Here is a 14,918-nt window from a genome sequence, read left to right on the forward strand (position 1 = left end):
GATTAATTATGTCATTTTACACTCCTAAAATGCTTTTTTTCCTCTTGAATTTCAGTATTCTTTTACAAAATTGGAAATGAAATTCAAATAACTTGAAAGCCGACTAAAATGCTCCATTCAAGGCATGTGATGCCTATGGCGCCGCAGGCTAGCTCACTGCTTCTGCTGTCAATGGTAATTCACAGTGATGTCTTGTTTTGAAATTTACATTTCAGAAGATAGTTACAAATGTGTAGTAGTACCATACTGTACAAACACATCTATAAAAATCTCTGAAAGTTTCTTTGGGTGTTCCAGAGAATGAGATGTGTAAAATGTGATTGCACTGTACCAGCAAATTGCCAGCACATCAGTGCAGAAGTTCACTAACTTAGTTAAAAATTTGTTGCACTGTGAAGCTGACATTAATTTACCTCAGAGATATGCTTTCCCAATGTTAAAAAGGAAGAATAGCGTCACTCAATGACATAAAACTGATACTGAAAATTGTCATTCTACCCAACTTTACATAAATTATTTGATAGCTCAGTTGTTAGTGGTAGACTGCTGAATTTTATATGAGAGAGTCCATAGATCGCTGGTTTGAATCCAACCTAAAATAATATTTATAATAATATTTATAAAATGAAATCACAATTACAAAACTTCACTACACTGATCAGAAACAGAATATTTTTGTATTTTCCTTGCTGTTTACATGCACTTACATTTGTAGTTACTGTTTGCACATGTCATGTTCAAAGAGACATATTCTAGTTAATGTGACCACATGCTTTTTACTTTATTAGAAACTATATTGTTGTTTTAGAAAAAGTCTGTGTACTGTCCACCTAGGATCCTTATTGTTTAAACTTTTGGAGTTTCATCATCTTACATAAAGAAGAAGTAAATTTGCTTCAGACACTGGTGTTAGGTTACACACACAAATATCTCAGACATTTGTTACCTGTATGCTGTACATGCTGTCTCTCCATACGGAAAACCTCATTGTCATGCATCTCGTTGTACTGTGGACATATGGTGATGTCTTCACTACTAGCAGTGTCGACACTAATTATAATATACTGACCCATTTCCTCAGTTTTCAGCGAGATTAATGATGTTGCAGGGGGCGATGAAAAGAATGTCGGTCATTGCACATATCGCCGCTGTAAATGGATGGAGCATAAAAGCATCAACTTTTGCAAGATTTCCACTATCAGCATTCACAAAATTATTTTCTATTGTTATTTGTTTAGCTAAATAGCTAAATTGTGGGCAGAAAAAGTACGTAATAGGTTCATAACTTCAGCTAACACTCCTATCACACACATATAGCTTCATCTTGCTCCAAGCCTGTGATGTCACCAGAGCAACAGCCAGTAACAGTGTGTTTTTGATCACATGACCAAATCTTGATAATTAATGATTTTTTAGCTTCAGTTATATAAAAACAACAAATATTTTGTGAGAATATTGACTGTAAATTCTATTTGAATGTATAATCAATCATAACGACCATTGAAACCGTATTCTTACACACAAAGAAACCTATTGTCGTGTATTCAAGTCATACAACTGTAACAAAGTGTCAACAGACAGTGTGTATAGCGCTTTGCCAGAGGCCCCATCAGACAACTCTAAAGATGATCATCAGGGCAAGTGTGTACCAGAATGAAAATTCCGGTGAGTGGCGGAATGCCAATTGGAGGCGTGGCAGGCATGATCATAGGGAGATACTACCATATCATGGCAGTTATGATTTCAGCTTCAGATTATATTCGCATGATTCTGTACATAGTGTCTCTTCACATTGTTTTATAATTCTTATAAAATGACTTTAATATCCAAAAGTATTCTGTTATACTAAACCATTAACTATCTTCTTATATCTTACATAGCACCTAGATTCGCCCTTGCTATGTGAAGAACTTTGAACTCGTGTGGGCTGAGTTTGGTGGAAGCAATGATGAGGGGAACCCCACACTATCAAACCTCAGTTGCACAACTCAGCTGTGCTTTGCCTATGAAAGGAGCGATTGAGCTTTGTTGAGGTCATCAGTGTTGTGTTGATGGTGTACAAGTCTTCTACATCTATATCTGTACTCCGCAAACCAACATGAAATTCTTGGCAGGGGTACTTTCCATTGTGCCAAGTGCATGTAAAAATGATTCTTCAATTGCCTCTGGCCTGTTGTAATTAGGCTAATCTTGTCTTTGAGGTCACAACAGGAGTGATGTGTAGGGTGTTGTAATATAATCCTAGATTCATCATTTAGTACTGGTCCTTGAAATTTTATAAGTGGGCTTGTAAGGGATGCATCTGCTAGTCAGGTTTTTCAACATCTGTCATGCTCTCTTACACAGATCTAACAGATTGACTATTCATGCTGTCCTCCTTTGTGTTCATTCAGTTGCACTTTCAGTGATATTTGATATGGTTCACACAGATTTTAGCAATATTATAGGTTCAGTCTTGGAAGTGTGCTAACCAGTGATCACTGGGTTGCACTCAGTCTCTCATCGGTGGAATTTTGCTGTAAACTGGTTTTATGATAAATTCTCAATTATTAGACACAACACAGCATTAAAGCACTTTTTAACTGTTTTGCATATTAAATAACACTCGAAATAACACAACCACCAGTCTCATGTACTGACCAGAGGTAGACACATGCAGTAATCTCCAAAACAGACAGAATGGGTAACAGTTTTCAGTGCACTTTCACATATGAATCCTCATAGTTGAACATTCCAAAATTAACAGATTACACAACCAGTAGGCTTAGTAAGTTTCATCATAACTGATGTCAATGCACTGACATGTATGTAATGAAGATGCACTGAGATTTAACCAAAGAGATTCATAAAGATAAGGCACACAAAATAACCTAATGTTTACACGGAGATGTTAATCACAGTAACACAGAAGTATTAGTGTGGTCATAGCGGAATGCAGGTGGATTTTGGAAGATATATATTTGTTTATAAGACTGCTAGATTGAAATTAAGAGTAACTGTGCCATGTGTTCAGTCAATAATTTGATTTACATAATGAGTAATTAGTAAATTACAAAAAGTTACAGAACTATTTTTTACACCTACACTGTGGATTCCCTGTTGATGAGAACATTTGTCATATTTGAAATTATGATAAATTATACAGAGTTTTGATTAGTGGCTTAATTGATTAATAGTGATTGTCATTCAGTCTAGAAAATTTAAGGAAACTAAATTATAGCATCAGACTTGACAATTAAATGTGTAATGTCTCAGTGTGGCTTGCTGGCTCAGTGCTATACTGCCAGACAAAAAAATGAAAGATGTCCGATTCATTCTCTGATCACTCCTAGGATTTTTATTTGTCACTTATCCTTTTTTCCACCACTGACAGTTTTTGTTGATTTGTAAAATGCGAAATTATGTTCCAAGTCCTCCCTACCAAGCAATCCTCAAACCAATGAGAATTTCAAAGTAGACACCCCCCCCCCCCCCCCCTCTCCTAGGTCAGATCTATCTGTTATTATTAGATCCAGTATATTTCCATCATCAGTGCACTTCTGAAGAGTCTGTTGTAGGTATTTTTCAAATAAAGCATTTCGTATTGTCATGCCTGAAAATTACAAAAGTTTAATTACCCCACTTGGTAGTTTGACAGTAAAAGTTGCTTCAGCTGAATACATGATTGGGAAACTTATGTACTAGTGAGCTGAGGTATTCTCAGAAAGTTTGTGGGTACATTTGGGGGAGGGTGGGAGTCTTTGATAGAAGGCTCCAGTTATAAATTTATGGCCACTTTTTATACGGAGTCTTGCTCAAACATTCTCGAATACACAGTCTTCAGTGCAGCTTCAATTTCTATCTTTGTATATATGTGTTTCTTGTCTATTGTAAATACACCACTTCCATTCTACATTACCCCAATCTTTCAATGTACACTTAGATTTGTCAAAAATCTCACTGCTGCCAATTTCCGGTTTTACCCAGCTCTCTGTGCCTGGTATTATGAGAGTTAAACTTCTTGAGCTGTCGATTAGTATTATTTTAACTGTCTGACCTAATGGGGGTGGGTAGGAGGGGGGGGGGGGCGAGATGTCATTTCTTTGGGTCTTACACTAATATTTTTGGGTGTCCTATAGCTGTCTTCATGTAGACTCGCTGGGAATTACCTAATCTTACTGTCAGTTATCTTGATAGAATCCTATGATGCAAGTCTAGGAAGTGAAATCCTAGTTTGTCACACAACCTTCAAAGTACCTTGTTTAATTCTTATTCGCAAATCACCACATAGTGGAGATCTTGAGTCGGAGATAGGTACAACAAAAAGACTGTCACAAATAAATAAGCTTTCAACCAACAAGACCTTTGTCGAAAATATACACACACACACACACACACACACACACACACACACACACACACACACGTGTGTGGCTACAACTGCCACAGACTGCAGTTTTGTGTGTGTGTGTGTGTGTGTGTGTGTGTGTGTGTGTGTGTATTTTCGACAAAGGCCTTGGTGGCTGAAAGCTTATTTATTTGTAACAGTCTTTCAGTTGTACCTATCTGCTACTCATCATCTCCGCTATATATTGTTACATTCTGTCCTGGATTTTCCATTGTTTGAATTTTGGACTGAAGTGTGCAACATACTTATCAACTGCTAATGTTCTCACACATGAGCAGCGAACTATAGAAATCTGTTACCAAGTTCCGCACCCCGTCCACAGATCACATGTGTGGGCAAATCGCAGTCCCTGATCACTTATAATTCCCAAGCAATCTGAAAGTTTTAACGTCTAAACATAATATGGACATATTTATTCAGGTATCTAAGGCATACATATTCCAAAACTATACATTTCATATAACTGTCCCTCATGCAATGCTCAACAAGTGATAAGGAAAACAGCATTGCTGCTATTAACATAATTTCTGTACACCCATAAAGATCACAAAGCCACTGTATAGATACTTAAACTAAAAGAGTGGAAAGATCTACACAGTACACATTGTGACAATGAAAAATGTAATGGTGCAATAGTACCTGTTGTTATAAAGCATAGCAACACATTTCAGTTTACTTTTACTAGACCAGTGAAAGGTATGCGTGTGAAAAAGTGACTATAATTAGTTGTAGTGTAAAGAGCATCTACTGTGCCCAGGACGTTGAAATTTATGTGAAGATATGAGAAAGAAAAATGTGGACACAGTGCAGAAAGAGATGATGGATTTATAATTGGACTGGCCAGTGGGGTGCCACTTGCACTTCGCAGTCATGCTGTGTGGGGTGCTGTGGGCTCAAGAAGAAAGGGTCCCAACGACAATGCTCGAGCACCAAAGAATAGTGAATGTGTTTCTATTGACTCTGTGCCATTCTGTATGGTGTTAAGTACGAACTTATGCATTTGGTCAGGCATTGAAACAGCATGCATGAACATGTTGTCTGGAAAGCTTCCTTAATTATCAGTTGTTGTGAGTTGACGACTTATTTGAATATAGAATAATTACAGAAACAGTGTTTTATGATTTCGTAGTGAGTTGCTTAAATGTAGAAGATCTCTTATAGCCTCTCCACTCTGCAGTCAGAAAGAAAGTCAATGGTCAAATATGTGGTTCAGCATAGCAGGACCGCAACATCAAGAGAAAACAAGACGACGACTGGAAAAGGAGGTAACTGTTATTACTGGGAATAAGTAGAGATGTGGCATCTCGCAATATATCGATCACTTAAAATAAACCCACAACAAGAAAAACACCTCAACAGATGCTGTAATATAACTTAAAGTTCCCAAGAAAACATTCCAAGACAAATTTAATAAATTTTATATAAATGTTGAGATTTAAATTCCATAGCAGAACATCACGACGCACTGGTGCTGGAAATACTGACTGAAATTGCATAGTAAATCACTCGTGTTTGGCAGGATTGAACAAAGCAACTGTCCGCATTCAATATCATCTGGGATTGTCACTTGTGTGTGGGCCCCTTAATATTTTTAAAAAAATGTTGGAGTATGTAATGGTGTTCGGTGGTGTATTAAAAGTGGCAGAACTGAAAGAACTAGGATTCGCTAGCTTCAGATTCCTAAGAAAAGTAACTTTGTATTGATTTTCACTTGCATGAACAATTTTGAATTCAAATGTGAATCCCCAGTGGTGTTAGTCATGAGCTGCCACTGTATTGGGGATTGATGAATTAACAAAAACTGTTGCAGAGTATGTGATAAATTGAGTGCTTGTTTGCAACTAGTTAACGGTGATGCTAGATGCTAAATAAATAGAAGGAGAAAAAGAACCACTTCTTTTTCTGAATATTGTGATTCACAAAAAAGTTATAATGTTTATCGCAATTAACACGACTGAGATTTATGAATAAGCAGGTGCTTTTATTTTAATTTTACTTCAGTTTCATATTTATTAACAAATGAGCTTGATATATACTGAAGCGCCAAAGAAACTGATATAGGCATGTGTATTCAAGTACAGATAGATGTAAACAGGCAGAATACGGCACTGCAGTTGGCAATGCCTTCGTAAGACAACAAGTGTGTGGCAGGTTAGTGAGATTTAAGTGAGGTTGTACGTGGTGCTATATTCAGTGCACAACTGATGGGACACAGCACCTCCAAGGTAGCAATGTTGTTGGGGATTTTCCCATACGACCATTTCACTAGCACAGTGTGAATATCAGGAAACCGGTTAAACATCAAATCTCAGACATCGCTGTAGCCAGAAAAAGATCCTGCAAGAACGGGACCGACAACAACTGAAGAGAATCATTCAATATGACAGAAGTTCAATATTTCTGCAAATTGCTGCAGATTTCAATGCTGGGCCATCAACAAGTGTTAGTGTGTGAACCATTCCACGAAACATCATCAATATGGGCTTTTGGAGCTGAAAGCCCACTCATGTATCCTTGATGACTGCACGACACAAAGCTTTATGCCTCACCTGGGCCCATTGACACCGACATTGGACTGTTGATGACTTGAAACGTGTTGCCTGGTTGGACGAGTCTCGTTTCAAATTGTGTCGAGCGGATGGACACTTATGGGTAGGGAGACCCCCTCGTGAATCCATAGACCATGCGTTCAGCAGTGGATTGTTCAAGCTGGTGGAGGCATGTGCAGTTGGGAGTGATACGGGACCCCTGATACATCTAGATATGACTGACACATGACACATATGTAAGCATCCTGTCTGATCACCTGCAACCATTCATGTCCATTGTACTTTCTGACGGACTTGGGCAATGCCAGCAGGACAATGTGACACCCCACCTGTCCAGAATTGCTAGAGAGTGGCTCTAGGAATACTCTTCTGAGTTTAAACACTTCTGCTGGCCACCAAACTCCACAGACATGAACGTTATTTAGCATATCTGGGATGCCTTTCAATGTGCTGTTCGGAAGAGATCTCCACCCACTCATACTGTTACGGATTTATGGACAGCCCTGCATGATTCATGGTGTCAGTTCCCTCCAGCACTACTTCAGACATTAGTAGAGTTCATGCCCCATTGTGATGCGGCACTTCTGCATGTTCGCGGGTGCCCTAAACGATATTAGGCAGGTGTACCAGTTTCTTTGGCTCTTCAGTGTAAATTGGATCTTAATTTTTAGTAAGATGAGACTTTTATTTTTAATTACTAATCACATGAACATGCAAGTATTTAGAATAAATGAAAATTTGGTACAAAAGAGTGAAACATTGAATAGAAAGTGGAATACATTTTTTTTATTCTGGAAGTTGAACTTTATTATTATTATTATTATTGGTGGTGGTGGTGGTGGTGGTGGTGGTGGTGGTGGTGCTGCTTCTGCTGCTAGTAGTAGTAGTAGTAGTAGTAGTAGTAGTAGTCAAATTGTTCTTAACTTCAGTTACCCAGGGTATTAATACGTTAAGTGATGTCGATAGTCCAATAGACGTTAAGTTAGTATTTTTCCAGATAATCTGTCGAGGTGTCCATTGAACTTCATTTGCCTCTTTCTGATGTCAATTTCAATGTTTGATACTGTTTCTGTTGTCTCGATGGTTTCAGTCCGTATCCATCTTGTGTGTATTGTAGTCCCAGGATTTTCCTAATAGTATTTCTCTCTACTTTCTTAATTTCTTGTAAATATAGTTTTCTGTTCAATGAGAGTGTTTCTCTTGCATTAGTGGCTGTCAGTTTGATTACTGTGTTGTAGTGTCTGATTTTAGAGCCTTTCAACAGGCATTTTTTCTTATATGAATTTGAAACAAGGCCGATCACTTTCTCAATTTTCTGCAATCTGTAGTTTTTTTTTTTTTTTTTTTTTTTTTTTTTTTTTTTTTTTTTTTTTTTTTTTTTTTTAAGTCCTGTTTGTTTAATAATTTCACTTAGATACTTAAATGTTTGATTCCAGTGATTTCACCATAATTTTTTTTAAGTTTCAGAAAATCTAACTTGGAACACATGAATTCACTCTTCTGAAAGGAGATTTGCAGGCTAATCTTCTCTGCACATTCTTTGAGGGTCTCGATTTATTTTACTGCTGTTTTTTCACTATCAGGTAGAATTGATAAGTCATCTGCAAATGCTAAATATGGAATGTTCAGTTTTCCTCGACCTCTTCCTAGTTAGATTGGCTTCCAAAAGTTTCGTTTTCTTAGTTCCATTCTTCCATTACTTTGTCTAAAACTGTGTTGAATAATAGTGGTGAGATCCCATCTCCTTGTCTTAAAACTGTTTTAGCTAAGAATGGTTCTCAAATTTCATATGTGACAAAAACCAAATCAAAAATTAAGATTAATGTTTATTCAATCAGTTTCAGAGTTTTGGCATCTAGTCCACATTCTTCTAGAATACTGTGTAGAGATTGTCTGTCTATATAATTATGTGCTTTCTTAAAATCAACAAATGTGCAAATTGTTGGTTTTGACTTGATTGCTTTAATTTTTAATACAGTTTTGAGATTAAAGCTCTGTTCTGGATACAATCTTTGGTCAAAAGCCCACATGGTCATCTGAAATTGTTTCTTCTTGTCCTTCTTGTGCCTTCTTTAGGAAAAACATGAGTAAAATTTTGTAAGTGGCTGGCAAAAGTGAAATGCCTCTGTAGTTGTTTACGTCTGATCTCTCTCTCTCCCTTTTGTGCAAAACACACACACACACACACACACACACACACACACACACAAATGCAATTCACACACACGACTGCAGTCTCAGGCAACTGTAGCCACACTGCAAGCAGCAGCACCAGTGCATGATTGGAGTGGCATCTGGGTGGCGGTAAGGAGGCGGCTTGGGTGGGGAGGGGGATGGATAGTAGGGTAGGAGTGGCAGCGAGTAAAGTGCTGCACCTTTGGCGGAAGGCAGGGGTGAGGTGGGTGGGTGATTTTTTTTTTTTTTTTTTTTTTTTTTTTTTTTTTTTTTTTTTTTTGGGAGTGGGGGGGGGGGGGGGGGGTGGTAGCAGAAAAGGAGAGAAGCAAAAAGACTGGGTGTGATCACGAAATCAGGGCTGTGTAGTGCTAGTGCAGGGAAGGGGATGGATGGGCGAGGTCAATATTTAACGAAGTTGAGGCCAGGAGGGTTACGGGAACGAAGGATGTATTCACAGGGAGAGTTCTCACATTTCAGAAAAGCTGGTATAGGTGGATAGGATCCATATAGCACAGGTTGTGGAGCAGTCATTGAAATGAAGGATATCATGTTTGGCATGTTCAGCAACAGGGTGGTCTACTTGTTTCTTGGCCACAGTTTGTCGGTGTCCATTCGTGCAGACAGACAGCTTATTGGTTTTCATACTTACATAGAATGCAGTGCAGTGGTTGCAGCTTAGCTTGTATGTCACGACTAGTTTCACAGGTAGCTCTGCCTTTGATGGGATAGGTGATGTTTATGATCGGTCTGGAATAGGTGGTGGTGGGAGGATGTGTGGGACAGGTATTGCATCTAGGTCTATTACAGGGGTATGAGCCATGAGGTAAGGGGTTGGGAGCAGGGGTTGTGTGGAGGATTGACAAGTATATTGTGTATCTTTCGTGGGCAGCGGAATACCACTGTTAGGGAAGGAAAGGGTAGTGGGCAGGCCATTTCTTATTTCAGGGCATGACAAGAGGTCTCGAAACCCTGGCGGGGAATATAATTCAGTTGCTCCAGTCCTGGGTGGTACTGTGTTAACGCTGTGGCTGGACGTTGTGACTTTGGGAGGTGGTGGGAGAATAGAAAGATAAATCACGGGGAATTTGTTTTTGTACAACATTTGGAGGATAATTAGTCTTGGAAGGCTTCAGTGAGACCCTCCGTATATTTTAAGGGGAACCACTCGTCACTGCAGATTTGATGACCACGGGAGAGCTTCAGGAGTTTATGTTCTGGCTTCTGTGTGGTGGTGGTGGTGGTGGTGGTGGTGGTGGTGGTGGTGGGAGGTAGGTAGTTTTGGTGGGTGGGGTAGGTGTAGCAGGTCTGCGAGACATGGTTTGTCAGCTATGATGGGATGTGGGGGGAGGGGAGGGGGGTTGGAGGTTGTTGAAGTGTGATGAACGGCGGTACTCCAAGTCTGGAGTAGGAAGTGAGCAGGGTGGAGAACTTTTTTAGGTGGCATTGTGCATGTTGCTCCAGTTCCAGGACAAGAGTTTCAATGTGTGGTATGGGTTTCAGAAATCTGGGATTGCATAGCAGGAGAATTTTGCAGATAGAAAGACGTTACTGCAAGGAGGTTTGGGCTTGGTTGATATGGTTTTGCAGGACTATGTTGGCGAGGGCTAAGGATTGGCGGAACCTGAACAGGTGGATGTCATTGTGGAAGGACGGGTGGCAGCCAGAGACAGGTAATTTGATGGTAAGGCCATTTGGGGGGGGGGATTCCATGAGCCAAGCGACAATGCAGGAACAGTATGTGGGACTGGTTTCCGGCTAGGGATAAGGAAACTTCTCTGTAATGATGCAGATGGAAGGAGCAAGAGTCCTTCGTGGTGGAAATAAATGTGAAAAATTACTTAAATAATGTAGAATTACATCCAAAAACCATGCAAAAATGCACCCAAATACATGTGAAAAATTACAAGGATGAAACGGATGCAAAAAGGGGGAAACAAGAAGAAATCTGAGGGAATCTACAATAGTGAAAGGCGAAAACTCATGACATCTTTCATTTCAATGACTGCCTGACAGTCTGTGCCATATTTCCCTGCAATACATCCTATGTTCCTGTAACCGCCCTGGCCTCAACCTTCGTTATTCATTGACCTGACCCATCCAGCCCCTTCTCTGTTCTCATTCCAGCACTAGACAGCCCTCATTCCACCATTGTACCCAGTCTTTCTACTTCTCTCCTTTTCTGCTGCCCCCCCCCCCCCCCCCTGCACTCCACACCTCCCCACCTCTCTCCTGCCTTCTGTCTTAACCTGCAGCTCTTCACTCTCCACCATCCTCATCCTACTATTCCTCCCCGTCCCCCACCCATTCGCCACTCCCATCATGCACTGGTGCTGCTGCTCTGTGCTGCTATAGTTGCCTGGGATTGCAGTCATGTGTACGAATTGCGTTTGTGTGTGTGTGTGTGTGTGTGTGTGTGTGTGTGTGTGTGTGTGTGCGTGCGTGCGTGCGTGCGTGCGTGCGTGCGCATGTCATCTATTTTTGACGAAGGCCTTACTGGCCAAAAGCTTTATTTGTTGTGCCTATCTGTGACTCAGCATCTCCTCCATATGGTGAGTAGCAACTTTCCTTTTCATAATATTGCTACGTTCCATACTGGATTTTCCATTGTGTGACAATTTTCTTTATTTATTGTATATCTGAATAAAGTGTTTGACACTACTATAACTTCATAATGAGTGAATTTTATTTTTTCTTTCTGCAGGAATTTGTAGACCTGTATGCCGATTTCTTATTGAACACATCAGTTGAAAAACAGTTCAAAGCTTTTCGAAAAGGTTTCCACATGGTCACAGATGAGTCACCACTTCAGTTACTTTTCAGGCCTGAGGAAGTAGAGGAATTGGTGTGTGGTAGTAAGGTAGGCATCTCACTGATAAAACATTGTGCATTACCACGACATCTCAGAATTGTTATGTCATGAAATTGTATTTTGTGATCTGTTGCAGAATTTTAATTTCAATGAACTGGAAGAAGCTACAGAATATGATGGTGGATATACATCAGACACACCGATAATACGCGATTTCTGGGATATTGTTCATAATATGCCTTTGGACTATAAGAGGAAGTTACTACAGTTTGCTACAGGTAGTGATAGGGTGCCTGTTGGTGGTCTTAGCAAATTAAAATTAATTATTGCTAGAAATGGATCTGATTCAGACAGGTTAGTGACATATTTTTTTTAATGTATCAAAAACAGATATTTTGTATGTTTTTATTTTATTAGCTGATTGTAGTGTGGTTGGTACAGCATGTATTGAAACAAGCTCGTATTACAGGTTTTTAATAATATTTGCTTCTGCGAATATTATAATGAAAATTTAGCAGTATACCATTTTGTTTCTATCATGCAGTTGCAATGTGATGACTTCTGTCTGTCATCTCATTATTTGTTTAGGTAGCAGTATATTTGTCAACTTCACTACTAATTTCCCATGTCACAAAATAATTAAAACTAGAACTATCTTCTAGTATGTTACAATAGTGTTTCTTTGCTCCTGTTCCTTAATTACATCTCTCATTAAGCAAGTTATTACTTTATGTACAAATTACCATTGCTTTTGCTTATAGTTTCTACTATCTACCCTGTTGAAAGTGTTTGCTCTTTCTTCTTTGATTTGCTAGTACCTGGCTTATTGAGTGTTAAATGTGCTACCATTCTCCTAAGTAAAACTCCAATAACATTTATTTATTATACTCTTTTGGTGTCTACTTTTTCTGTTCAATACTCTGTAGTCCTGCCTGATTCAAGGAGGAGATTATGTTCCACTCGCCTAACCCCTCCCCGACTAACCCCTGTCCCTTCCAACCAACACATAAGTCATTTTGTTTCCATCCAGGAGTGTTGATTACTTGCATAGTTTAAGGTCATCTTTGATTTCCAACCAGGTATAGTCATTGATACAGCCCTATGAATTGCTGTACCCAGTTGAGCACACAATAAGAATTTAAATTTTGACAGGAAAATCTGTCATTCAGTTTTGGCCCACATTTGTAAAACTATAAAAGTTTTTTTCCAAATTAGGAGATTATAGTAAATGTATCTGTGAAGAAGTTCCAAAAATCAGTCTGATCCTTGATTGTTATATTGATATGATAATATCTCAGCATCTTGAAACATTTATCCAATTTCCGGCTTACTGTACATTAGATTATTCCATTCATCACCACCAAAGACTGTAATGATGTGTCCTACAGCCAACTCATTGACCATAGGAGTTTATAACAAGAAGCAACAATGACTCCTTTGTAAGTTTTTACAGAAAGAATTAATTGTTTTCATATACATCTCTTTATTGTTTCTCAAATTAATCACCATTAAAATTTATACACATTTGCAAGCATTGTAACCAATTCTGGAAGCAGTTTTCCACTCTGTTCTTGGAACCTGGAAAATGATAAGATGCTGGGAATTTTAATCTTAATTTTCTATGAAATATGGAGGTATATCCTAAGAAAAGAGAAAGTGTAGAAGCTATTAAAAATTAGACCGAGTAAAGGAAATGTGTTAGTTGAGAACTAAATACAATCCTTAGACGTAGTAACCTCAGAAACAAAATTAAAAAGGTTACGAACAAAACACTAACAGAAAACAAATGTATATATGTATAATGGGTAAGGAAGTTTTGGAAATAAGGAAGAGACAAATGATCAGCTGCGCTGCAGAAATGGATTACTGGAGACAGTGCTGCAGTCTCAAGAGTAGACAAGTCAGAAATGAAAAAATCAGAAAAATGGTGGAAATGGAAGGGAACATAATGGAAGCTAATATATTTTCAGGAGGCAACTCTCCAGTATTAAAGCCAGTTACAGTTTTAATGTGAATGAATACACTGACTAGCACAGTTCTTACAGATTGATGACATAATTTATATTATGATAACCTTTGTATTATTCATGGTTATATTTCACCTGACATGATTCTATGAATACTTTTATGAACTGGATGATGGTTAGATGACTGAAACTGGTTGTATAACTTAAGTATTTTACGGCAGCTTAAGGCAGTACATTTTTCAAATAAAGGAAGCTGTTGAGAGGAAGAGGTTGCTGTGTTATGGCCATATAAAACAAGTGAAATAATAGACGGCAAAAGAAAGAAATGAAGGTGGATCACAAAGGGGGGAAAAAAATAAGACTCAGATCAGTGGTTTGTCAGAGGAGCTCCAGGAGGGGATCTGAAGTAATCATAGACTAAGAGACTTCGGAGGTCGAGAAACCAGAAACGGCATTAACTGCAAGCAACTTGAGTGTAAAGAGGTCACTAGATGATAAATCAATTGAATAAAGGCAATGAGACATTAATTCAATGGTTTTTCTCTGTTAAATAATCGATTGTTTGACATGCTGTTGACAGCTTGCATTGTCATAATGAAGAATGGTGTGATTGTTTTGTTTCTTGTTACTGACTTCTGTGGTGACTTGTGGAAAATAGATAATTGTATACTATTCAGAATTAACTAGTTTTAGATCCTCTAAAACAATGATTCTTAATCTTTTCAGCGAGTGGAGCACTTTGGCATGCCATTTTTGTGACAGAACCCCTGGTTTGTTTCTTTAGTATGTTTTTAATCCGACATTGTGAAAATTTATTATTTGCAACAAAATTGGCAATAATTTGAAATAACATTTATTTACTTCAAAAAGTAATTCCAAAATTAATCTAAATCCTCTTAAATTTGAAATAACATGATCAGTTAGGATTTTTAAATTTTAATTAAATAAGTTGTATTGGTTCTTATTTTTGCAATTAGACTTACCATTGCACTTTATTGATGAAAGCTGAATTCTTGTAACAGGTTTGGCAG

General features: G+C 38.4%; 1 protein-coding gene across 2 annotated transcripts in view; it reads left to right on the forward strand.

Annotated features, from left to right (window-relative positions):
• Positions 1-14,918, forward strand: part of LOC124621838 (ubiquitin-protein ligase E3A) — a 137,442-nt gene that overhangs the window by 97,997 nt on the left and 24,527 nt on the right. For both annotated transcript variants that reach the window (XM_047147280.1, XM_047147281.1), the window contains exons 10-11: positions 11,813-11,968; positions 12,057-12,274. In XM_047147280.1, coding sequence (XP_047003236.1) covers positions 11,813-11,968; positions 12,057-12,274 — 374 coding nt within the window. The remainder of the gene's footprint in view (positions 1-11,812; positions 11,969-12,056; positions 12,275-14,918) is intronic.

Source organism: Schistocerca americana, chromosome 7, assembly GCF_021461395.2.
Source record: "Schistocerca americana isolate TAMUIC-IGC-003095 chromosome 7, iqSchAmer2.1, whole genome shotgun sequence".
Taxonomy (NCBI): domain Eukaryota; kingdom Metazoa; phylum Arthropoda; class Insecta; order Orthoptera; family Acrididae; genus Schistocerca; species Schistocerca americana.